The 27,970-nt window shown below is 37.3% G+C and overlaps 1 protein-coding gene and 1 long non-coding RNA gene across 3 annotated transcripts; one reads left to right on the forward strand and one right to left on the reverse strand.

The window, feature by feature from the left end:
- Nucleotides 1–141: 141 nt before the first annotated feature.
- On the reverse strand, nt 142–27,913 carry elapor2a (endosome-lysosome associated apoptosis and autophagy regulator family member 2a). 2 transcript variants are annotated; one of them, XM_046865038.1, is made up of 22 exons: nt 27,723–27,913; nt 22,305–22,425; nt 18,407–18,596; nt 17,654–17,801; nt 17,426–17,515; nt 17,167–17,272; nt 16,907–17,059; nt 15,510–15,598; nt 15,242–15,422; nt 14,947–15,075; nt 14,626–14,716; nt 12,961–13,063; nt 12,659–12,796; nt 11,781–12,044; nt 10,150–10,323; nt 9,858–10,038; nt 7,122–7,218; nt 6,868–6,969; nt 5,731–5,857; nt 4,394–4,572; nt 3,773–3,938; nt 142–1,678 (listed from the first exon to the last, which is right to left on the reverse strand). In XM_046865038.1, the coding sequence occupies exons 1-22, from the start codon at nt 27,855–27,857 to the stop codon at nt 1,610–1,612; spliced, it is 3,033 nt and encodes a 1,010-aa protein (XP_046720994.1). In that variant the 5' UTR covers nt 27,858–27,913; the 3' UTR covers nt 142–1,609. The 2 variants fall into 2 exon arrangements, with proteins under 2 accessions (XP_046720994.1, XP_046720995.1); XM_046865039.1 differs by lacking the exon at nt 142–1,678 and having other exon boundaries at nt 3,808–3,938; nt 4,381–4,572.
- On the forward strand, nt 1,687–11,850 carry LOC124396072. The gene is made up of 3 exons (XR_006927714.1): nt 1,687–2,673; nt 2,801–2,843; nt 11,716–11,850. It is a non-coding gene; the product is annotated as an uncharacterized LOC124396072 (long non-coding RNA).
- Nucleotides 27,914–27,970: the final 57 nt, after the last annotated feature.

The raw sequence follows: 27,970 nt of genomic DNA on the forward strand, positions 1-27,970 counted from the left end.
ATAAGATAGCTTCTTTGGAGTGAGGAAAGAGGCAGGAAGTTAATAGAAATGAAGAAAAAGGTTATACATGTTCTTAATTATAATACAAATATAATAATAAATTTGAACGCTTACAGGTAAAATTAATGACACATGACGTGATATTGTGCAAATCTTACTTTATTATCAAAACCCAAATAAGGAAAGCCCACATTTCAGTTGAACATAATGGTATGGCTTTCATTACATTCCGAGCACAATTCTAAATAATAAGATAATAATTTTACTCAGTACTATTCATTCCTTAATTGGCATTAAAAGCAGAGGGAAACCTAACATGAACAAGCCAAGGCACACCAACCTTTCTGCTAGAATCAGTTTGTTCAGTTTAAATTGGTCTTATCTCAAAAATGGCCATACTTAAACAGTATATTGAGGCATTTAGTGGGAGATGGAGCTAACAATCATATTAAAGTGGGGTCTAAAAGTCTGAGACCATAAATGAGGATAGATTGATCTTGCATTCCTTTCTCATTTTCATTTACAGTTTAGTGAAATCTTACAAATATGTATATAATCTTGCCTTAATAACAGAATGAACTGGCATGGCCTCTACAACTTTGATGTTAGAGCAAATCAATTGGTGCGTTGACTCTCACATCCCTCAATGGATAATTTCCATGAAACTTTAGCATAAGGAAGTAAAGCATACATTTGCTTTCGGTTTAAAAAGTGAGTTAGAAAATAAAGCAGAATCTTTCATCGTAAATTATTCGAGATTTTCACGTTTTCAGATTTTGAAAATGTTTTGTGAATATTTAGATTTAAACTGGAACAAAAAGCTTTGATTTTCACTGTGACCATGCTGTACTTTTCGACCAGCTTTAGATTCATGCACAGTTGAATGGTTTTCTGCTGGAAAAAACTTCTAGAAATTTCAAGTGTATTTCACAAAGAAAAACTCCAACACAAATTTGTGTAAATTAATCATTTGGAATTACTGATTTAGATCTATTAGATGGGTGACAAATCTGGTAGGTTAATTAGTCCAACATATACACCCCCCATCCCCCAATTTATTACATACACAGTTACTCAATTCTCCTGGAGACACTTTGACTATTTATTTAAGGGAGGTGTGAACAGAGTGGATATATGTGAGTTGCTTATCATTGGTTCAGTTCATTTAGAGTGTTTAGATTTCATTACTATACACAGCTGACAGAATATCACATTCTAGCACAGCCAGTATTTTGACATCAGTGTTATTCTCAAATATTTTATAAATGCCCCTGAATTCTAGCATTTGTGTGCAGTACCATAACCCGCCTAACAAAGTCCTAAATCCTTAATGGTATTATAATATTCTTACAAAAGGAGACACGCAACCCAACAGACAGACACGTTGCACTTCGACAAGATAATGACATCAAACAGAACTGTCTTACAGGCTCTGCCTTTCTGTTCTTCTGGCCCAAATCCCCATGGCTCTTTTCTCCAAAGCTGTTCCACTGTCTGGCTTAGTGGCACTGCATGCGTACACGCTCCCAAGTGAAGAGCAGCTTCAAAGTCTCTCTCCATCCATCTATCCATTCATCCACCATGTCTCTTTTGCTTTTCCTCTTCTCCTCTATCCCCACACCCATTTCTCTGGCTGGGAGGATTTCAGCTGGACAGCCTCGGAGCTCTGCTCGTTGCCCTAGAAACAGTGACATGCAGTTTACATGGTGGAACAAATGTAGCCGGGCACACGGAGCTGGACCCTGGCCCATAAGGTCAGCTCGCTTCCAAAAGCACGGCCCTTATCCAGCCCAAGGACGAGGCAGCATCGCCGCACGTTACCTAGACAACCAGCACACACATTCAACTGTATTCATATGAAGTGTGTGGCTGCGGACACGGAAAGAAAGGAAGGAATCTACCACCAACAGAGTCTGAGCCCAGCAACATGCCTACACAGCTCAAGGGCATCATTACTCAATTCCGAGCTCTTTTGTTTGCTGAAATTCCCAGCTCTCTTAAGACAGGCATTTATTACATGGTCCACTTTAACATCCTTCACTTATTACTATTATTTACATTTTTTTTTTTTACAAATTACACAAATCAACACGATGCATATTATGCATTCAAATATCTATCTAGCGGAGATCACATTGTGAATATTTACAATTGTGATCAGCAGAAGTAAATTAGTTACGTTTACTTGCTTCCACTGATTTACTTGTTTAATCAACCTTCATTAATGTTTTGTGGTCTGAAAAGGTCTCTGTTTGCTAAAGGAGATTTAATTGTGTTCCCACGGGACACTGCTTCATCTTTAGCTTCATTCTGCATGAGATATATTCTCGTATTTCATTAAGTAATACCACTTCCAAAAAGGAAAAAAGTCCCTCCTAGCGCACTCCCGTTCTGTCTGTATTTCTGTCTCTCTCTCTCACTAATTGGCTGCAAACACAACGTGGCACGCTGCATCTTTCCCTGCAGCTCAACATAGTCTTTTAATCTTAAAGAAGCCCCTCAGTGATTACTTCAGCGGGCTTCAGTTAAACATCAAGGCGCATACTCACACATGCGTGCGCGCACTCGCACGCACACACACTGATTCTGCTACTGCTGTGAGCATTAAAAAGGGAGAGGGACCCAGACATCAAGAGACACAGAGAGAAGAAGTCTGTCTCAGGTTCAACCAAGGTCTCAGTTTTTTTAAAAAGCATGCATTTCTTGCGTTCAGGCATTTTTACACCGTTAATTTCAAATGCTAGTGCAAAAGTTTACACATTAACTATACCAGCCTTATAAATTACCTTTGCCTCCCCAGGTTGTCTCCCCACATTTCAAAAAGAGCCTCAGCACAGAGCACGGTAAATGAAATATTGAGATTTCTTTGAAAACACCACAGCGCTGCTTGAATTCTCAAATGTGATTGGTCATTAGGTGTTGATTTGTTTTCTAGAACCGCAGCTCTGACAGTAGCCTCGGCTGAAATTCAAATTACAGAATCACATTATTGTACCTGATTGTTTCTGGTGGTCACAAAATATTCCCAGGGACTCGTCATAATCTAAGTCTAATAAACGACACATTAGGAATGTGTTTGTATCAACCTTGGAGCTTAAACCACAGTCTGAACTGCTGCTGTAGAAAAACAATCAACACCTTATGACCAACAAAAATTTGGTATATTTTTTATGTATTGTTTCCACACTGAGACATATAACAATTAGGCATAACAATATGACATTATAACATTATGACTGGTGAAGTGAATAACACTGATTATCTCTTAGTCGTGGCACCCGTTTGTGGGTGGGATTTATTAGGCAGCAAGTGAACATTTTGTCCTCAAAGTTGATTTGTTAGAAGCAGGAAAAATGGGCAAGCGTAAGGATTTGAGTGAGTTTGACAAGAGCCAAATTGTGATAGCTAGATGACTGGATCTGAGCATCTTTAAAACAGCAGATCTTGTGGGATGTTCCCGGTCTGCAGTGGTCATTATCTATCTAAAGTGGTCTAAAAAAGGAACAGTGGAGCACCGGTGACAGGGTTATTTGGGGAGCGAAGGCTGGTCTGTGTGGTTCATTCAAACAGATTTACTGTAGCTCACATTGGTAAAGTTAATGCTGTTAATGTACAACAGATCAGGACTGTTTTGGCAGCAAAAAAACACAATATTAGGCGGATGGTCTTAATGTTATGCCTGGTCAGTGTATCTTAGTGGCATAGAACGCACTGAATAAAACAATACACACTAAGAAAGTTCAACAATAGTATCAAATGGTATAGTATGTACCTTGGAAGCGATGGCCTTTAGCTTGCCCAGTAAAGAGGGCTTTGTGTAAACTACGTCATCCTCCACCTCCTCTCCCTCGCCCTCCATGATGGCACAGCTGTCTGCTCCTGGTAGCTCGCACTCCTTGTTGGCTGACATCACCAATTTTGAATACTTGTACTCCAGCCTTTACAAGAAATGAGGGGAAAATATATCACCATTTGTATGCACAACAGTAAGGAATTCCTAAGAGGCCCATGCATTCCAAAACATTTTTCTTTCTTTCTTTCTTTTCTCATGATCAGCACATAATTTTCTCGTGATCTTGACATTAACAAGTTGCTACAAATGGTAATGATTGTTATCCATGATGCTCCGAAGATGCTGCCTCTAGAACATGCTCTTATGCCGAACACACTGAAAAATGTAGTACTAATTATGAGGAAACAATGTTTATTGCATATATAATTAAACTCATTTTTGCTGACCATGCAGTGTGCTCACATAAGTCATGTGGTGATCATTGTGAGAAACTTTGTGATTTTTCACTGTCGTGTCAGGTGATGTGATTTTGAAGTGACAATGTAAACCCATCTCTGAATACTGCGTGTATGATAAAGATCGCAAACCTGAAGGTCTTACTTTTTGTTCTTCTTCCAAAAGTGGCATGTGAGAGCGACAAGGAGTGCGGCAGTGAACGTACCCACTACAGCTCCCACCTTTAGCCAGAAATCGATCATCTCACATGGCTTGCTCCTCTTAGCTGGGAGAGATACTCCTCCTGTACAGAACCTTGGCTCTGTCCACACATACACAGTGTCCTGAGAAGAAAAACATTTACAAATTCAATCACATCTTATTTACATCCTATAGCGTTGTGTGGTTGATTCATTAAAAAGTTTCTGAATTGTTATTTTTTACTTGAATAAAAGTCTGAGTGTTATAAATGTTTAATATAAATGGGATTTATATAGAAACCTACTATTATATGACGTCCTAGAGACTGAATTTAAATTTTAGACTCATCAGGGCTTGATAGAGACTTCATTAGTTTAACTGAATGCTGTGGAATCCACTTTATTTAAACAATGAATGTGAATAATCATATGATATCAGAGGTCGAGGTGTGTATTGCCTTCAAATCACCAAGGTAAATATGTCAGGCCAACTTTGTAATTAGGGGATTGGTTTTTCAAGATTCTCCCGTCTGTTTGAAGACAGCTGTTTCAGTTTGGCATAAATGGCTTTCATTAGTCATTCAGTCATACTGGGAGGAACCTGAAAAAGTGGCCAGATGTCATTCATTTTCAATGCGAGCTTGTGGTTTTCAGCACAGGTTCAGAACAGGTTAAGTGACTCCTGGCAACGAGAAGTGTGCAGGAAAAGCAATGAGATAAAAAAAAGACTGAGCTATGTTTCACTTAAACGAAAAAGTGATGCAATATGCTGACTAGTGTTGAGGGAGAGTGACACACTTCTCATTCTTTTACTTTATAACATTTTTCATGTTATTATTTCCAGATATTGTTGAGGTGTAATATAGACTACAACAGAATTGTGCCAACGCTTTTGTCGCAAATAGATGGCAGTAACTGAGAAGTTAAAGTTTTTGCTAATTTCCCTGCAGAACTTTTTTGTTTTTACATCCCGACTCGCCAAAATAGGCAAGACTTGAGTGCAGTAAGAACGCCCACTGACAGCTAAAGTAGAGCAACTTGAGGATCATGAGGCAGAAAACTCACTGCTGATGTGAACATACTGTAGGGTTACAGCAGATTTCAAATCAAGTTGTCCAGAATGTATGCATTGTTCTGCTTCAAGGATTGTCACTTGCACTTCTGGTCAGAGTTGACACATTGACATCAAGAAGTACTAATTGTTTGAGTAGTGAAATATCAGCATGAAAAATCCAGCTGCCAAGATTTAGATTCTCTATGATCTCCATGACTGAAAACATTCACAAACTAAAAAAAGAATACCTGCACTCCTCCTTTACAGGCTCCCTCAATCTGGTGGTAGTCTTCTGCAGTGCAGTGTGGGCAGGCACTTAAACTCTCCCATAGGAAGTAGAAGGTGCAGCCATCACAGGTTCCTGCAGGACACTCCCTAAGAATCAACACATACCACAACACAGCAAAGCCATTACCCAAACACTTGTTGCTACTCAATTATAATGGAGTTGGCTGCCGTCTAAAATCAAGCAATACAGTAAACTCTAATAATCAGGAATTTAATCAAATAATTAGGAATTGAATAGATAATTTAATTTGGAATTGCTTTTACAATAAGTCTCTCAAGTGTAGAAACTGTAAGTGTTTTCCCTAATAGTGGCAACATTGAATGCCACAGGCATTGTAGCTGACAGTCTAAGATGTAATTGTTCCTTCTCTGTGGCTGAAAATGAAAACATTCCTCCTCCATCTGTCAATCAGAGCAAGAGTAGGAAATCACAGGCGTTTGTGTAAAGAAGAGGACTTTCAGCTGCCCTGATGTTGCATTAGCATGCTTACTCGAATCATGCGCTGGAGTTGTCTATGACTAAATCATGACAATTCACAAAATAAGAAAATAATCATCAAATACATCCTGTTTAGGAAAATTTTAAATGAAAGACACTGTCTTAGCACCACTGACTCAATGTCCTTCATTCATTCAATGTGAGATGAAAGAAAACCATATAAGCAGGAGGAAACCTATGTTCTCATACATAACACAATAAATTTATCTCAGGATCAAAGCAGGACTCCTGTATTTTTTACTACCTACTGTGCCAAAATGTAACTCTTCAAGCAAAACCTACAAAATCTGTAGTGTATATGTAAAAACTTTCACTGAGTCAGTGTAATATTCCAATAGTTAAAAGTAACACAAAAAACATTATCTACTTGTGGAGCCAAGATCCAAGATTTGTTTAAGTGGCGGTCTTTATGATATATAACTCAAGATAAGAACTTCCTTACTGGAACTTTATAATTCAAGGCAAATGTTTAAAGAACAAATAGACCCTATAGTTTCATTAGGACACGCTGGTTGCAGACAAAGCAATAATATCACTATGTTCATTAAAACCTTGTACTGTAAAAACTTGGCACATGGAGAGTATGAAGGTGGTATACCTGGGTACAGATATTTCTCCTTTAGAAGACTTTTCGGGGTTACAACGGAGTGTGAGTACTGTATTTCGCCCATTCTGACAAGAAGATGTCGTCTGTGGAGAGCTGCGCAAGATAGCAAAACATTGTAATCTTGTGTGTTTAGTAAAGAATCGTATTCTCAAAAAAAAATAATGGTTCCTTTTTTGACTTTATATTATATGAATATAATAAAATGAATTCAAATGTGAAGTGGGTAGATGTTTTTGTGCTGATACCGATAGAAATAATTGACGTCTGGGACTCTCTTGGATGAGGCAGCAAAGAGTTCTGGTCTAGCATTTACTCCATTGAGAAATTCCTCCACTGTGGCTCCTGAAAACAGTTTTGAGGAGTAACACAGTTTTAGAAATGAAATTTTACTGTTAAATATATACATTAACACAGAAAGGGTTATGAACAAAGACAGAAAGTAAGAGCTCAGCAAATACTGGCTGTGGTGTAGATAAATGTCTATATCTATTTTCTAGCCCAAAAAAATGTCAAAATGTTATTTTAAAAGCAGCTATCAGTTTAACTTGTGCAACAAATGTGGCAGTGAGAATGGGATACACTGAAAGGTAGCACACTTAATAAAAAATAAGTGTGTACAACCATATGGCTGGATTAAACAGCCACTGAATTGTAAAGTTTGCCCTGGGCACCACTGTATCTGGTCTCATTAGCAACAATGATGAAACAACCTGCAGCAAGGCAGCAGATCTAAAGCCAAAACAAACAATCACCTCATGCTTAACATAGACAAAACAAAACTGTATATTGTGGATTGGAGGGGATTGGAGGGAGTTCATTTGCCCATACTGGTGTGAATATATTATATAAAATCCATTGGGATTACCGTGTGTCTATAATAAACTTAATAAACCATAAACCATTTTTAATCATTATTTATTTCTTTTAAAAAAATGTTGTCCTGGACAAAAGATTTTTGAAGACAAGGGAGGATAGTATCACAGATTTGCATTGTTGCATTGACATAAATGTTGGCGTTTGAATAGTTTTTAACATATTTGCATCAGTAAAAATGTATTTAGATAGATAGATAGATAGATAGATAGATAGATAGATAGATAGATAGATAGATAGATAGATAGATAGATAGATAGAATTGTTAGTATGCGCTATACTTTTCTTATTTGGAAAGTGACCAAAAATTTGTGACCAATATTTAATATGTAGATTGAGTTTTTTTCGCTAAACTGTTTCTCAACTGCATTCTCTTAAAACCACTGCTGCTACCTGAATATTAAGTATCACAATACTATGGAGGCATGTCCTGAGAGTCAGATAGAATATGTATTAACATGGCAGAGGTAGAGCTGCGTCTTCCTGGAGACAGAACAGGAAAAAAACGTGTGGTTTCATTTCATCTTTTTTTTCTCACTACAAATTTGTGAAAGGGCCATGCGTTAAAAGTCAGAAGGCTCATAAGAAAATGTATGATTTGCTTTCTCTCTGAACCAAAAAAAAATTGTACCGTCTATCCCATAATGAATTGCATAGTATTATATCACACTGCACCGTAATAGGGGTGAATTATATCACATCCCATCGGTAGCTGCTACATATGTATGTTAAATGTATCGTATCATTGGCCATGCATCGAGATGTGAATCACATCGGACTCAGTTATAGAGACGTGCCGCCCCTGGAAGACACTAATGTCTGTGTTGACCTGAACTTCATGATCTTAACTCTTATTATTTTTGTCATTTAAATCTTCATGATATATTTCTCTGTAAATGGCATATCTTTCTTGGTTTAGCTCACTCATATTAGTATTGTGTGAGAACACTGGATCTTTTTACTAAGGACCAACAGCATAGAGATTCTACTGTGATATTATCAGGAGTGTCCTGAATGCTGGTATTAAAATGCAGTATAGTGCAGTGCAGCAGTGAAAAGGGATCTGGAGCTAAACATCAAGTTTCTGAAATACACAGTCATTCCATTTGTTGTATCAATAAAATGTCTGAAAATTTGATACTACTGAATGTTTCATATGAGCTGTGATATCAATACTCAGCTCAGCTCACTTTATTGCTGCTTGCAGCCAATCAGAGCAATCATAGTCTTAAATTTGCTTAGTATATCTGGGTATAAATATAATATGGCAGGTCAACAGCAAAACAATAAGCACCTGGGACAACTAATCTCCACTAAAAATCACTGGCCCTGAGCTATTGAACACTTTAAAAGCATGTACAAAATATTTTCTTCCTGCTAGGCTCCCACTGCAATGCTGAAACACTGACCAACACACTGAAAAAGTGTTTTTTATTTTAAAATGGTTCATCGGACATCATTAATACAAACATTTACAAATTGCTATCTGGGTTGTTGGGACAAGGAGATCCTGTAGTCACTGAATTGTATTAATTATTGCACACAGGACATGTGACTCATTAGACTGTCACCAGTGTTCTCATACATTTACAAAGTAAAAAAATTGTCCCCGTTTTGGTTATATTTGAGAATGTAACATTTGAAATTTTATATGTACTTTTGGGTTCTTTCTATTTATTGCTTGTATGAGGTGCTTCAGTGGTGTTTTACCTCTTACTTAGTAATACCTCTCCCGGTAAGAACTATTTTGATTGTCTAAATTATAAAAAAACTCTGGATTTCCCTAGTTGATTAACTTGTCATATATTTGGGTAAAATATGGTAGCTGATGTTACTAACTAGAATACAACATTAACTATAAAATATGCAGGAAAATATATGCACATTATGCATATATCCATGCATGGTCATGCAACTAAATAGACAGCCCCATCTTCCATGTTTGATTATAAAATTTTCTGGCCCACCAAAAAGAAATCGCACAAATACATAATACGACTCTTAGGTCTCTGTTTGTATTGTTTGTTTTGTTTTGCATCTATGTAATGTCTGTATTTTTTTCTCCAATAATAAAGTCCTTCCTCTGTAAAATCCTATGACCAACTTACCAAGAAACGTGTCTGCCAAAATGATTGACTGTGAGGCAACAGCAGTCCTGAAGCCCCGCCCATCAGAGGGTATGATAGTTGATTGACAGATAAAGGTTTCTACATAGTTGGCCTCACCACTGTGAGAATCTTTATCAGATAGATCTGTAACATTATCTGTACACATCGCTGGCTTGTGGCCCTGGGTGGAACAGAATTCAAACAAGAACTAAAAAATCTGGCTTTGAAAAAAAATTATATAATAAAGTATCACTTCAGCAATCCCAGTGCAGGACTAGGTGTGAGTGTATACCTGTGTCCCACACAAGCTGATGTTGAAGAGATGGTAGTACTTTGTGCCCTTGGAAGTGAAGCTGGGACCATTCATGACGGAGCCTGTGGAGCCCAGGGGACTGAAATCGTACTGCATTGTTCGATTGAGCTCGGTGTGTGTGAACGAACAATCACTGTAGCACAAGCTGTGCTCCTAAAAACAAACAGAATACATTTCATAGCCCACTCCCTGCACAATGCATTACAATTTCACATCCAGAGTAATCACTGTCTGCAGACTGCCTTATTTAAATTCCATTAAATAGACTTTCACTTGTTTCGCTCTGCTGGCCATAAATCCAGCAGCTCAAACTCTGGTTGTACCAACCAAATCAATGAAAAGCACAGTAGAAGCTTATAAATAGGAGCCAATCAAGTCATACACATCTACAAGATCCCATTGTTCTGCGGCAGGGCTCCGGCATGAAACATCTGGAGTGGTTTGATCTATTTTTGGTCTGCACTCCTCTCTGCTGGATTTAGATAGTACATCACTAGCACACTGATAAATAAAAATAGCAGGAGTTCTCCAAATGCACTTATGAAGCGAACAATCTCTACTTTTCTCCTAATTGGGATTACCAAACAAATAACACCACAATAAAAACGAAATAAAGTGAGTGCTGTAACCATATAGTGACTTTATTAGTGTAGTGTGGAAGTAAAAAAAGCAAGTGAATTGGGTTCAGTTTCAAAAAAGTGAAAAACTTTGAGTTGGATTTGAGCAGGCCTTTTCTAAAAATAGCTGTTTCCTACTTTGTTAAATCAATGTTGATACTTATTATGAGAAATCATTAACATCAGTGTCTTCACATAGATGAATATCATTAATTATTAATAATAACATATAATAAAAGGTAAATTGAGCAAATTTGTTATTTCAGATCAAACTGAAAACTGTGTGTATCAAACTGGTAGCCCTTCACATTAACGGTACCCAAGAAGTAGCTCGCAGTTTCAAAAAGGCTGGTGACCCCTGATTTAGGGTGCTAATAATCGCTAAGCAGAAATTGTAAAAGGCTAACATCCAGAATGGTTGTCAGAAATGAACAGCTTGTAATACATTTTTGTTAAATCTTTGGTTTCTCCCAAACTGTGAGGTTCAGTAGGACACGGTGTGTTTAGATCTTCCATAAAATAAACTTGTTTGTAAACATTTGCATTGTTGTGGCCAGATATCTTCGTCCAACCAATCCAGACAAAACACTATGCACCTTATATACAGTCTGCTGTCCTTCATTTATTAAACTTCCTTCACTACAAGATTTTCACAGAATGAACACCGCAAAAGTTTTCCAATCAATTAAACTAATTTAACTAATTTGTCACTAAATATGGGACTTTTATACAGTACATGATGTCAGAATGTGGAGTGGTAGCTTAGTGATTAATGCACTAGACTTTGGATTCAAATCCCAGCCACACCAAGCTACTATTCCTGCTCAGTTGTATACATGAAATAAATGTATGTCACTCTGGATTAGGGCTTCTGCCAAATGCTGAAAATGATAAATTGTGGATTTTTTTTTTCTGACCCATACTACAGGTGGGACATCACATCAAGTTCGTTACATGATTATCCTCTAGCATGGCTAGAAGCATTGATTGTACCTTGTTGCTGTGAGCTCCTGGTCCACAAGGCTGACATGCCTCTTGGCCGTATATGTGGTGTCCTGAGAGGAAGGTGTCGGGTGGGCATTCCTGGCACTGATTGGTTTGCTCATCTATATAATAGCCGGCAGAACATGGCACACAGGCCGAGCCAGGCTGCTGAGACTCAATAGCACAAGCTCTGCATGCCCAGGCAACACCATCCAGAGCGTTCGTTACGGTAATTGAAAAAATCTTCACCATGTCGTTGACATACTGACGTCCCTACAAGAGGCACACAAAGTTGATTTATTATGTAACCGGGAGCTACACTGCAAATAAATTGTTGCATTAAAAAATTATGTTAATTATTACAATAACATCAATGCAACATAAAACAGCATTTGATTCAGTGCATTTTATTTGTTGCAGAGTAAATAAGGCATACACTGCATTTTTCCCATTAAAAATGGTTTTAAGATGCCATCACAGATCTCTAAGGTGTGGAAAATATGTTTCATCGACATTACAGGAAGGATTCATACAATTAATGAATTAATTAAGACATTTATGTCTTTAATATTGGCCTAAACTGGCATTTGTACAAGCATTTTAGCATGATGTGTGAACTTTCAGACAGTAAGGCTGGACTTAATCCTGCTCCTCGCTTGAGATGATACCACACAAGAAAAATGGGATTAACTTTAAGGTCAGGATCGCGCATAACTGAGACCCAGCTTTGTTGTTGAGAATAAATCTGTAGCTACTGTATGTCTGTGGTCTGAATACCAATGAGCACAACTTCAGTATTCAACCCTCACAATCCACACTGCCTGCTTAACGAAACACACAGCTCTACATATCTATCAGTGTGTGTGAGTCTGAGTGTGTTCACATACATCTTTAGCCTGGTTAGTGCGTTGAAAAGCCCATGTGTAGGACACAGATGCATTCTTAGTCATGATGTGAGTGTAGGACTGCTTCTCCTTACTGCCTTCCCACGATTCCACCACGTTAGTGCTCCGTCTGTCTGTGTCCTGCAAAAACAACAACACATATGCAAAAGAGCTTTCTTAGACACAAAACTAAGCCAAACTAATGTTTGCAAAGTGTGCCCAAGATGATGAAGTTCTGATAAAAGTGTGGGTTACACATAGATAATACAGAAACACACACACACACACACACAAAACACACCCACCATCATGAAGAAAAGCTGACAATCAGTTGAACATATGGTTTCAAACACGAAGGTGATGCGTCCAAACTCGCTCCCACTGGTTCCACTAACTGATGTTGGTAGCCTAAGACACATAACCAGAAAAATTTCAACGATTGCAGCTTTTCATAACACAAGACTGCATGTGATCTTTCGACGCTGAGACTATGAGCTAGCAATAAACATGAATTTATTGTTGCTAGCTAAAATTTTTATAATAATAATAATAAGCACTACAATGAAGAAATCACACCATGGCGCTGTTGATTGCTTAAATCAGATTGATTCATTTTCTATAACAGCAACTATTATAATCCTTTCGAGAACATGTGCACGTGTTTTCTGTAAGAATTATTAAGCCTTAATTAAATAAGTTTCCAAAGTCAGTGTAACAATCTGTAAATTTAAGGTTTTACACTTTGTGTCAGGATTATTCAATTCAATTTAGTTCAATTGAATTATTTTTTTTATTTGTATAGCGCTTTTAACAATAGACATTGTCTCAAAGAAGCTTTACACGAATAATGGGGTAAGAAAGAATCAATAAGATTGTTCCTTATAAGTCTAAGTTTGTCCCTAATGAGTGAGCCGGTGGTGACTGTGGCAAGGAAAAACTCTCTGAGATGGCATAAGGAAGAAACCTTGAAAGGAACCAGACTCAAGAGGCAACCAATTCACATCTGGGTGGCACAGAATGTCCAAAAGACATGACCTTGATATACTTGCCATCAGCCACTGCACCTCACTGAACCTTGTCTCCTGTCTCACGTTACAGTATATAGTAATTAGCAATTGAATTTAATCTTTATCTCTCAAATGTATCCAATAGTTGTTGTTTCACACTGTTTGGTCATGGTTTTCTTGCTTTGATTTTTATGCTTTTTAAAAAAAAAAATCTATTTCATAGCGCACTATAAAAAGTTTTCAGAACGGAAAATTCTTTGTAGTTTCTCTGACACGACAGTGTGTTTTTGTCTTATAAACTTCAAGCGACATAAATATATAAATACAAACATTTCTAGCTATTAGAATGGCATTAACGACACAACTATACACAAATCAATGTTCTTCTGTTCATTAAAAATGAAATCTCTGGCAACTCCTTGTGGTATAAAAAGTATAAAAACCTCAGGGCTTCGGACTATATCGCACCACATCGTTTCTGATTATTTCTTTTATAACACCATGTTGTGTCATGTTTTATTCCTTACTTATTATTAGGGACAGAACTCTGAGTGTTGGCAGATACTGGGTGGACAGTGCCATTCTCACAGACTGCTCACTTCTACTTCCAAGTTTGTTTTTTTCCCAAATCTTTGCAGACATGTGTTGTATTTTAAGACAGTTTGTGTGGTGTGCTCACACTCGCAATCTGTGTTGGTGTCAGTCAACATTATGCCATTTATTGCATAAATACAAGGCTGAATCCTACAATGTGCCAAATGCAATCCAGAACCAATTCAGAGTTGCAAGAAAATACATTTCCCAGTTTAACAATATTTACTGTTGAATCAGTTCACCCTGTTAAAAGGTAAAAATGTTTTCCGATAGGTATACATCTTACATCACAATCCATGTAAAAAGCACTCTTTCATTTTGCCACTGCAATCCTTTCCCTGATCACTAAAATGAGCTGTTTTGTCTCACCTGAACCCAGGAACTTTCAGGTTTAGGATGAGGTAATCATTATCTGAACCTCCAGCTCCAGAACGAATGTGATCACCTGCCACCTCCCAACCTAACACAGACACACACATACAAATTAGTAATGTTTGGCCTGCATCATAAGTGCATGGAAACATACATTCTCGCAAGCAAAGCACGGTTTCCAAGAATGCAACTCTTTCTCCAGTTCATTTATCCTGCAGCACATGGTGCAACAGTGCCATCTCTCTGTCAACATCTGTGTCTGCATCTGTATGCCATTCGTCTTGAAATTGATGGAGGACCCCTCTCTCTGTGTCTCACCATTCATGCCATCACACTTCGTGTTGGCCACGTTAAAGCAAGATGACTTCATGCCAGAGGGCAAAATGTTCCACCACTTATACTCATAACCCAGGGCTGGCTCTGTGCCTGCAGGACACGGCTGGCAGGCTAGATGGTGACACAGAAAATCCAAAAAACACACCAAATCAGCATTGGCTTTCTAGTCAAGAAGGGATAAAAACAATATTTACAACTAACAATTTTACATTTATTCGACAATTAAAATTTCTTAACGATTCCATCTACTTATCAAGACTTAACATGCAAGAGTCACCTTTGAGGCCATCTGAGTAGGTTCCTTGTGGGCAAGGAGAGCACGTAGCAGTATTGTTGCTATAAAAACCAGGGTTGCAGGGAGGGCATGGCTCACGTTTACCAGAAGGGGGCAGCTTTACAGCATTAGGGGCGTCTTCGAGACAGATCTTAGGCTCGATCCATTTATACATAATTTGTGTCTGAGGCACACAGACAAAAAGAGTGGTTTCAACACTTTCAGTTAATCATGAAATGTGACATATTTATGTAAAGCATGTTAACATTACCTTGCCATCTTTATCACAAACACTGTGGATCTGGAAGTAGTCTTTCTCTGAGCATGCAGGTCTCGGCTTACACTCTGCAGAGCCCTCCACTGGTCGGAAGAAAGGAATCAGATAAAATTTGAAATCATTACAGTATAAATGTTCTATTCTACTTTTAAAAAAACTCATACAGCTTGCTTTATGCTCTTTGAGAAGAACGTGGCATCATTAAGCTTTAAACTTGAACAGTTTTTCTTAGATAGATAAATCACATTGTTTTAGAGGGAAATTGACAGTGATGGCTCTATCGACAAAAGGGCAAAAATGCATTATTAATTATACTGTAATCATATAAAGTCTATACTGAGAGCACTGGGCATGAAGCGGCACCGTATGCCCTGTATGGAACACCAATTTATCATACACTCATACATTTACTGCTACGAGCACTTTAGTGTAGCCAATCCACCTAGATGTATGCTTTTGGGGGGAAGATATCTGGGAACCCCAATAGAAACTCATAAGGGCATGAGGAAATCACAGGGTGATTAAATCACATCGAACCCCAGCCCATGCTGCAACACTACACCGCAAATTAAAGCTGTAAAATTGCACTAATTACACAATTAACACTTGTCAAATTCAGTTTTTGTACATTTTGTACGATTTCATTAATTTCTTCCGTATTGTGTAGCCTTAGTTGCAATAATTGCTTTTCTTCAAATGTTTCACATTGTTAGTTTGTTATCACCAAATCAACAAATCTACTAACATCTGCTTCATTTCTGATCATGATGGATGGGTGATAGCACTTATTTGCTTTTCAATCCAATATCAGGTACTTTTTAGGACCAGTATTATTGATACCAGGACCAATTCAATACTGGTAAAAAAAAAAACCATAAATCATTAAAAAACATTATTATTTAATCAAATATTTAAAAAAAAATATTAGCTCTTTTCAACATAATAAAACAAAATCTCTCAGAAAGCACAGATAATAGCACAGCAAATCAAAACAGTTCCTATTCATGTTAATAATCGATTTTAAACCCACCTATTGAACATATCTGAAAATTTATATTTTAATATATGATCTAATATATCTAATATATCATATCATTTATTACACCAGTCCATGGCCATGCAAGAATTCACATTTTTTATCTATCCAAAAAACATCATTATTATTATTTATCATGTTTCCTATTTGTTGGGCCATTTGGAACCTTTAATCATACAGTGTACCATTAACAAAGATTTCATCTCAAATCTGGCTGCGCAAAATACTGCACACACTGTTCTAGAGGAATTAACCTTATACTCAGCAACTTGCTATACCTCCAGGGCAGCAATCAATATTAAAAAGAACCTGTCTGAAAATCATACAGTATATGTCATAGTGGTGATGTGCTTACATGCATAATGTGTGTTTGTGTCACAGGGAGTGCAGGAGCTGGCTCCTCGGCCTGAGTGGGTGTCTCTGGGACAAGGTTCACATGAAGAAGAGCCAGGAGTGTTACTGAACATGCCTGGCTTACAGGGCAAGCATTCTGACATGTATGCCACACCTTGTAGAGAAACAACAACAAACAAAAAGAATGAATACATAAGAAAGGAAAAAAGAAATTCGATTCGGACTGAATCTGTGTTTGTGGAGTGTTTTTTTGCCTTGCACCTTCTATCTGCATGTTCTTTAGCAGCACGGGTTTGACCACTTTAGCCCCTACGGTAACACCTGTGGTTCTCCAGTACAGCACATTTGCACCAGATTTCAGACTGACCTGCATGGGTGAAAAATGCCCCACTGTTATTAACACACATAATCACTGACTGCAGGAAAGACTGTAACACCTTTTCCACTCTACTCCTTAAAAATACGTCCGAGGCAAAAGCAAAAAAATCCAGCATGTGTACGTATGCAAATACTTATGTACCCTGTGTTTCGCCCACTCTCCGTTGTTTGTCAGCTTCATCCATTTCTTATCATAAGTCCTGTCCATTTCCTGGCACTGGTCATTCTGAATCTGTTACAGTAATCAGAATTAAAATTAAGAAATACGCACACTTAGTTGCTTTTAAATCATTAAAAAAAAAAGCCCACCACCTCCTGCCATCATGGGTACACAAATAATGTAGGTGTATAAGGTGGGTGTGCTACTCACAAAGAACTCGAAGAAGATGTTTTTGTCTACATACTGATAGTCAAAGGACACAGAGCCTGGCTTCTTGAGATGAACAGCATAGACAAGAGAGACACTACACTCATCTCGGTTGGATTCCACATAACTACCACGGGCGATCCATGAGGAGCTGAACAACAAAAACAGAACCCCTCACACAGACACAACAAAATAACAGTCATACATAAACAATGTAGAACAAGTAGAAATCAGTGGCAGCTACTTATTGTCTCAGCTGCCAAAAATGCTAGTCCTTCTTGCTATTAATTCAGATCTCTCAAAATCCCACAAAATATATTTCATACCAAATAGAATCTATAGCAAAAAACATATTTCAGACATTTGACCTTACAGTGACCTTCAATGCTGTTTAAATCTATTTCTGAAGTCTAATCAGCTCATCTAGCAGGTGATAATTCTATATACATCTTACAAACATTTTAAACACTAGCGTTTAATATACTGCCCTAACAAGAGTCACACAAACATTTATTGAATCCCGTTTACATTTAATAAATTAGCGATTGGTGTAAAAATGAAGTAGGTAACATTTCTGAAATAATGTGGACCACAATACAACTTTGATCTTGATGATGTTCTCGTAATTCGAAACCAAACTCAAACTAAAACTAAACTAAATTCTAGATTAAATCTGAAAACATTAAAAACAACAAAATAATATATAAATATCAAAACTGTAAAAGCACTGCGGTGAGAAATTAACATGTCACTCACCCATTGCAGCTCGGCCCCTCGTGTCTGTATGGTGTATTGTCAAGAGACGTCACCAAGCTGCTGAATCCAGGGGGAATGTCATCCCACTCGTCAAAGCGGATACCGCTGCCTAGTGAGAAGGACCCGGCTGCACACTGAGTGCACTCTTGTGAAGTCATCTCCAAAAACTCCCCAGCTCCACAGGAGAATGCTGTCAAAAGACAGATTGATCATGCACAAAGTAGTCAAATATCACTAGGCTCAAAATATAGGAAATTCTGAGAGCAATAGAATTGGCCTAAAATAAATAGATAGACACCTGTACACATAATACTCAAAGCACTTAAAATGCATACTGCTAAATATGCGTGTAATAGTTCTACACGTCAAGTCAAGTTTATTTCTATAGCGCTTTTTACCACAGACATTGTCTCAAAGCAGCTTTACAGAATTTAACAGTTAAGGTGAACGATGTGTATTTATCCCTGATGAGCAGCCATGCCGACTGAGGTAAGGAAAACCTCCCTTAGATGTTATGAGGAAGAAATCTTGAGAGGAACCAGACTCATTATGGATATTTGTGTTCATCAGCCACAAGGATAATATGAAGGGCAGGCACTGATGTAGGGTGAAGAGGCCTGGGGTGCAGTCAGCGTTCCAATTCAATTCTTTATACCACACCATACTGCACATGGACACTTTAAGGACAATCACACTAAATCACTTTAATTTGTACTGTCAATATCTGCCATACGCATCCATCCCCATCTAGATTCATGTATATACAGTACAGACCAAAAGTTTGGACACACCTGCTCATTCAAAGAGTTTTCTTTATTTTCATGACTATGAAAATTGTAGAGTCACACTGAAGGCATCAAAACTATGAATTAACACATGTGGAATTATATACATAACAAAAAAGTGAACTGAAATATGTCATATTGTAGGTTCTTCAAAGTAGGCATCAAGAGAATGCCAAGAGTGTGCAAAGCAGTAATCTAAGCAAACGGTGGCTACTTTGAAGAACCTACAATATGACATATTTTCAGTTGTTTCACACTTTTTTGTTATGTATATAATTCCACATGTGTTAATTCATAGTTTTGATGCCTTCAGTGTGAATCTACAATTTTCATAGTCATGAAAATAAAGAAAACTCTTTGAATGAGAAGGTGTGTCCAAACTTTTGGTCTGTACTGTACATATATTTTCTATAATTTATACTTTTTTTATTAATCTACGTATCTCTATCTTTTTATCCTTATATTCTATTCCTTTTTTTTTTCAAACTTAAATGTCGGACAGTCGTATAAAACATTTCACTGTATGTCGTACTCTGTGTGTATGTGTATTTACCAAATAAAATTTGAACTTGAACTTCCTCATTAAGTGACAAATAAGGTCTGGGCATCCGGCCCATTTATAGACCTCGTGATGATGTCCACTAGACCGCCAGTCACTGCTTGGACAAGATAGTTAATTTTCCATCATGGGAAATAAACAACTTGTATAGATTTATGCCATTTGCCTCTATCCAGCGCAACTTACAATAATCTAATTTATACAAATAAAAAGGGTCTTGTTTAAGGGTCCAACAGTGGCTGCTCAGTGTTGCTGGCACTTGCACTCATGACATTCTGATCTGAAGTATAACATTTTAACTACTTTAACTATCATTTAATGATATGTTACACTGTATAGTCAAATTTATTGAGACATCTGACTTTTCCAGCCATATGTGGTTCTTCCCCAAACTGTTACAACAAAATTGCAGGCACACGATCGTATTTAATGTCTATGGATGCAGTACAATTAACTTTATTCTTTTTTTTAAGTAGGAGACCCAAACCTGTTCCAGCATGACAATGCCCTTGTATAAAAAGCCATCTTACATGGGTTGAAGTGGAAGATTTTGAGCAGCCTGTTTTAGAGCTCTGACCTGAACCCTACTGAACACCATTTGGCTGAATTGGAACACTGACTGCACCCCAGGCCTCCTCACCTACAGAAGTACCTGACTTTACTAACACCCTTGTGCCTAAAGAACACAAATCTCCACAAACGCAATCCAAAATATAGTGAAATATCTACATGGACATTACATGGACAATAGACATTCAACACATGTGTAATGTGATGCTCAAAAACCATATACCAAACTTATCACCAGGTGTCTGTAAACTTTTGAAAATATAGTCTATGTGTTCTTCAGTCTAAAAAGTACAATAAAATAGATACTGTGCACGTGTAAACCATGTTAATCCCAAGAGTCAGCTGCCTATCAGTTTGCTGTTTTATTACTCTGAAGTAAAGTTGTTACAAAAAAAACCTTTGAACTATTAGGCCTCTCGTTAAAAAACCTGCTCTAACTGATTTGTCTTAAGGGACCTAAGGTAATGTGTCACAATGAGAAAGGTACATTGCACCTTTCAGTAAGACCCTGGACATTTTTTAATATCTTTATTCTGTGGTAAGTGATGATCCTATGCAATATTTATTGTAGATAGGGAATTGGTGGGATTTTAACTAGCAAAAAATTAGCAGATAATCCACTGAACATAGCCAATGAGGTGCATACTATTTCCAGAACAATTTCCACATACGATCATATGAGGAAACATAAACAGGATTGCTTTTTTCACAGGCAACAGTGACCTTTTTGAGGCTGCCAAATATCCCTATCAATATGGGACAGCAGTGCTGAGATGTGCTTAAGGGAAAAACAACCACAAAAAAAAGCAATTGAAACCAAGGTCTTATTGGCCATGTTTGGGATATGAACAGGACCCTGAGGCTTAGTTGGTAAATTCTAAGAAATGATACAAGACTTAGTAATAGACAAATAATGGTGTATCATACTGTAAGTAGACAGTAACTGGTCAGTGCATACTTTTACAGTTGCTTGTCCTCTAACCATAATTGTCAAAGCATTGATATCTACAGTACCAAACCATAAATTTTACCAAACCATACATTTTTCTGCAAGACAGTCACTTGTCCACAAGCAGCATTTTCTATGTTATGTTTGTTTACATTTTATTTTTTTGCTCAATTGCCAGTTGTCTTTTTAAGTCTCGGGACTCGGATTGGGCGTTTTGAGTGTCGGTCGGGTTTAGTTTTGTTCCGCACCGTTGGCTCTGGTCGGACAGCATCAGCTGTTTCTTGGCTGATTCTGCATGTCGATTCAGTGGCGGAGCTCGTCAGCAAGGAAGAGAATCCGATTGGCTAATTAGCTTAGCGAATGTGCACATGGAAAAAAAAGGAACACGAAAGATTGAAAAAAGCTACACAGATCCATCAGTATTGATCGCGGCAGGTGGAAAAGCTGCTTGTTTTATATAATTACAGTTCTAGCTCATCTGTTTTCCCTGTTGTGATGTCGAATACAGACTACTGCCGTTGCCGATTAATTAAAAAATGCAAAAAAAAAATCGTGCTCGATCAGTCAGTCGACCTCTAGTATTTGCATAACTCTTTATCGGCTCCATTTATACAAATAGTTCGGGCATATCCTGAAATTTCAAAAGATTATGCTAAACCTTGCCTGGACCGGAAACTAGATACACACTGCATGTTTTAAGGAAACAATAACAAACCACTATGTGCTTTCTGTAGGACGATTAAAAATATATCACTGGAGACAGCGAACAAAGAAACAATGGTTCAAGAACATTCAAGAGAGTCCAAGAGGAAATTCCTTTCAGCAGATAAGGGTGAGACACGTATTAACCAAAGCATCCTGCTGCTGGAATGTTTTCAGCATTTCTTATATTTCTTCTTCTTGTTGTCATGATTTTTGCGAATATTTAAACCCTTCGTGGTTGCTGGCCAACAAGCAATGAATAAAATCTCAAACAATATGAACTCCTCTATTTTTCACTCTTTCACAGAAACACAGACACACACATGGACCTACTGCAGTCAGTGCCTTGCACAGGGTCTGGTAGTCCCTTGCACTCGCCTGGCTTTTGAGGAATGGCCACTCTCCATCTCGAGCCACTGCTGTCGCACTCTGTGTACTCAAAATAGTAATCCCCCTGCAAACACAAAAAACACTAGCAATTAAACACATGCACACATACGCTCTCTTTCATGTCGCATGCTGCCTTTGGTAACTCTGTTTTAGCTGAAGTGGCCATTGAAATATAAATTCTGTATTCCTAAAAGTGGACAGTAGGTGAACACTGACCGTAAGTGCTGCCAATGTAAACACAACTTGGCAATAGGAAAAATGTTATGTGAGTCATATACTGCAGTGCCTCCACACCCTTTCCCATACAGATACCGTCAAGTCCATTGGCTTGAAAAACATTGGCCTAAAGTTTATAGTAATTTTGCTACATAGGTGAAAAATAAGAAAAGTACAGTGGCAAAGAGGCAACATTTAAGAAAATGTTAACAACAGAAGAAACTATAAAATAAAATAGGAAATAAAATAATAAAATAATAAATAAAGATACTATAACTATACAGTTTTTGCAGGGTGTGTAAAGTGAGGCAGTGCAATAATTATCTTTCCCAAATAATTCCAGGGTGGAAGGTTGCAATATAATTGTCCTTCTTGGTTGCGTTAATGTAACATATATTAATAGAAGTTATCAGCTCAGTATCTTAAACATATTTTCATTCATTTATCTTTAAAAGTGTTTTATCCTCTTTAAGGACACAGTGAAGCCGGAGCTTATCCTGTGAACACTTGTAAATGAGGCAGGAATACAACCTGGATGGGATGTCAGTCGATTACAGGTCACCTTGAACATATACATTAATACAATTGAGCCTATCCAACATGCATGTTTTAGGAGGTGAACAAGAACCAGAAGAAAACCCTAGCAGACATGGGGGAAAGATGAACTATTAACCTTGAGCTCAGGTTTGATTCAGGGACTCTGGAGCTGTGACGTAGCAATAGGGACATATAGATTTTACCATTTTTTAATGCAAACCACTGGCACGCCCCCATATTTAATATCTGTAAAGCTTACATGGAGATAATAACAACGTCCATTGAATGACAAATTTTGAGATTTCCTTCTTGCAGGACAAATAAACAATTTTATTATATGTCGACCGCAACTTTAGAAAAAGCCACAGCTTTTCAATCGGGTCAAATTTGGACACTGGTGTGGGGATTATTGGTTTCACAACCAATTCTGTGGTGATCTGGGGGCATGTTTGAATAGCGAATGATTTTTCTATTAGAAATTGTCTATTAGACTATTCCCTTTAATAGTGTATTCTAATTTGTACAGTAGTCATTTGAAGTGTATATTTATTCTAGACTTGTTGCAATGGAAAAATGAGTTCAAAGCATGCAATCCTGCTATCATGTCTTAAGCTATTGGACAATTTCAGACCTGGGCATCAGTGTGTGTCAGGCATTTTTGAGATATCGTTATGTTGCGCACTTATAAAGCACTTTTTTTTTTTTTTTTTACTGAATAAACAGACGTAAACAACCCATTAGTCTCCTCTTGTGCTGATTGAGGCAGAAGGAAGGAAAGGAAAGGCTGCCATCAGGAGGAAACAGATAAACCCCCAGAATGCCCTGCAAGTCAACACATGCCAAAGCAGAGCAGGGAACAGCTTTGCCACTCTGCCTGGCTCCAAACTGCCAGCTGCACTCACTGATAACCAAAGCAGTCTACCATTCATTGAAACAGAAGCACCTTAAGTGTCAGTTAAGATTTGAGAGAATAATCTTCAAATTTACATTATTACCAGTTCATCATATTAAACTTCATGACTGCACAGAAGCCAATAAAAAGTCACATATCTGGCAAGACTTGCTCCTGTTTGCTGAAGACTTTCAATCACTGTCTCGAGAAGACTAAAGGACTAGACTCGGTTCCCTCAAGAATTACTCGCTTTCTCAATTATACTCAACCAATCATGCTCAGACAAAAATGTAGTATTTTTTAAAGTTTTTTTTTTTTTTTTTTTTTTACTTTGCTTACTTTTACTTTTTTGTTATTATTCCTCAAATACATTTTGTAACCCGCTTTTAATTTTATTCATATATCATTCGAGTACACTTTATTTCATATCAATGTTAAATGTTCGATTCTGATTTCAGTACAAACTTGAGAAGTTCTATATTCATGCACTCATCTTGATATGTTTTTATAACACTATAACAGTATATTATGACACACGGGGCGTCTTTAATAGCGAACGCTCCACATACACAAAAAATTATGCTTGCTGAATTTCTTTTTTGAGGACTTTTGAAAGGAGTCTCTGTGTTAGTGTGTTGTCACAGTGATTAAGCTGCTTCTTAATGTTTTCTGACAAAAGATTTCAAGATGGCGGCTTTGTGCATTGTGATTATTGTGACAAACTGCATTTGTTTTGACCTTGTAACTTCTAGAGAGAAAGAATAAAGTGAAGTTGGTGTGGAAACAAACATTATTAGCTGCTTTAATATTAGCAATAACAGAAACTAGCTTGTTCTGTGGACCTTCAATTGCTGGTTATGAGCGTAATCAAACAATGATGTTATTATGATATAATTATCTTTAAAAGGGGTAGTTTATTACACAGCAAGCTCTGTCATATTGTGGTTTTTTTTTTTTACTTCGCCTCTTTTACCATGACCAACTTTCACCAAGTCCTTTATGTATTCCAGACAAAAGCCTGTTTATTTTGTTTGTATGCAACAAATTAGGTAAAAGTCAAAAGCACACAAGAATTTAACATTGAATGACAGGAAGAAAGTTTTGTCGACAGATGACATTTTGGTTCTTATGTAATAGAAAGAACTGGAGAGAAAATGTTAGCAAACTGCCTCACACCCCCAGTCGAGCAGGGGGTTGACAATTAATGGTTTAGGGTCGTTTTGGAGACGGGAAAATTTCAAACATGTTATAGGGGAATGGAATACTGAACCAACGTGGCTACCATTCCATAAGTCAACACAATACTACAACAAGACAATGACCCGAAACATACGTCCAATCTCTGTAAGCATTATTTGCAGAGTCAGAGTGTAATAAATCTCTAAACCTCTGTACGGTCAAACTAAACCTTCATACCATTAAAATTGTCAAGTTTGTTTTATATTTGCATATAAAAAAGGAACCTGCTTGTCTCTCAAAAATTATAAAACACTAATTTTCTCCATAGTTTTTAGACTCTATAAATGGCACAGGAGACGTATCTGATGGTATCCGTGTCAATAACGTTGTCAGGTTAATGCCATTTAAAAGCATACCAGAACTTTAAAAGATTGCTCTGGGGATTAGGTACATCAATATGTCTGCTTTTTAGTAAACTGAGTCGACTTTATTTTTTGGTTGATATTAAAAATAGAATCTGGTTGCACCACATATCCAGTAGCTCAGTAGCAAAGTCATGCATTTTTAACAGTGGACCTGCTTTCACAGAACAAAGTTTAACTAGACATTATAAATACAATCTACACCGTAGACTGCAGGACTAATGCCTTATCATACCAATTCATAGGTAAACATCAGTCTGCTGACTTATATTTAAAGAAATGAATGTACTTAATACAAAAGTACACTCTGGTCTATGTTCTGTACTTTCTTCCTTGCTAATTGTATATGAGCTTCTGTTCGTTCTGGCTCCTAAAGATCAAACACCAAAGTATCTACTGAGGTTTTAAGAGAGCTGTTTGTGAGATGCTATTTCTGACTTGCCTATCATCAAGTACTTGAGATAAGAATGCAGACGTGACCCAATTGTTGAAAATCAGCACTCAGTGCTGCAATAGAAATGGCCTCACCCATTAGCATACTATTATAGATAGCACTGCCAGCCCCGGATTGAAAGCACCACAGGCAGAATATTCTTCTTATATAAGAAATGTTCAAATCATGAAAATGTTTGTCGCCAGAGTAGGTAAAAAATACTAAAAAATTATATTAATTAAGCAGCATGGTGTACACTGTTATGAATGTACAACCATGAGAGAACTGGTTTATATGATATACTGACCAAAGGTGTATTATAGCTGTTGATGTTCACTGCAATTAAGAGATTATTGTATTGGTCATATCTGACTAATAATATGAAAAAACTGTGTCAAGCATGTCACATACATTATATTATAAATAATTATACCCCACTTCAAACTTCATCATACCACAGTTTTAGGCACATACAACTACATCATGACTGGCAGGAGACACAGCCAATTAGGAAGGTGAGAGTACAAGCATAGGAGGAGTCTGCATTATATAAAAATGACCAAAGTAGTGCATACGCCATTATGTTGACGTGTATTGTATTATTAAACAGGTTTAGAAAAAGATATATGATTAATGGTTCTAGCTTTTAGAAATGGCACTTTAAAAGTGCAATCTTCTGTTTGAAGGTTTCGCAGTAGTAAACAAACAGGGTGTGTTGTTATCGTGAAAATAATTAATGATGAAATGATGTAACTGCTGGCACCACCCAGAAGTGGATAAGAACAGAGGAAGAATTGCAATAATTTTTCAGTTTATTTAATATAGACAGAGACATTGTACATTAAAATGCATTATTGAGGAAACATCCGGGAAATTAGTTACTTAGTATGATCATGTCTTACACGTATGTATATTGTGTTATACATTATAGGCTTGTCAGTCTCTCTTTTTTATCTCTTGAAGTTAGGTAACAAAGAAATAAACACATTAACAAGAAACCACACAGCTCAAGACATTGCAGTGTCACAAAACCTAGAGCTTTACCTCTAATCATTTCAAAGCTCTGGCAATGGAGACTCCTTCCAAAAATGCTAAATCTTTCAACACACAGTGAAAGATCTGTTCATAGAGGACATCCTCCATTAATCAAACCCTGTGAATTAGCCGTTACTATAGAAACCAAAACCTAGGCCATTAGAACTAGCACATCAATACTACACCTTTGATTTGAAATACAATTGGCACTATTGTCCGAGCAGTGCTGTTTGAGCAAATTAACCAACACCCTCCCACTAAACGAGGAATAGAAATTAAATATGAACTATAAACAATTTACACACACCTCACTGGTTCACTTTGAACTATAAGGAAAAACAAGATGTTTAAGAAAATAAATGAATGTATACAATGTTATATAATATTACATAAAATAATTTGCATAATAAATAGGAAAAGTATAACCAAATGCATTAGGATGTGTTACTTATTTAAATAAGATGCAGCAGTTACTTGGGTTCTTGGAAATAAGATCAGTATGCTGCAGAAAGTCTTTAGAAGCATATGATGATCTGGAATAAACCAATTCAGCACCACACATACAAACACAGAGAGAGAGAGAGAGAGAGAGAGAGAGAGAGAGAGAGAGAGAGAGGCATTAAGAGCCAGTGTTGATGTGTTCTCACCTCCATGCACTGAGGCAGGTTACGTGCAGCACTCACTGGAGAGACAGTGCCTACAATAATGAGACACATCCATTCCAGACCCCACATATGTACCATTTGTGTCCTCAGATTTTTCTTAGACCGGCTGTGAAACATTAATCCTACAATTCAGGATAGGTAGCTATCAGCAGAGAGAAAGAGTGAGTGAGTGAGTGAGTGAGTGAGAGAGAGAGAGAGAGAGAGAGAGAGAGAGAGAGAGAGAGAGAGAG

The sequence above is a fragment of the Silurus meridionalis genome, chromosome 13 (genome assembly GCF_014805685.1).
Source record: "Silurus meridionalis isolate SWU-2019-XX chromosome 13, ASM1480568v1, whole genome shotgun sequence".
Taxonomy (NCBI): Eukaryota; Metazoa; Chordata; class Actinopteri; order Siluriformes; family Siluridae; genus Silurus; species Silurus meridionalis.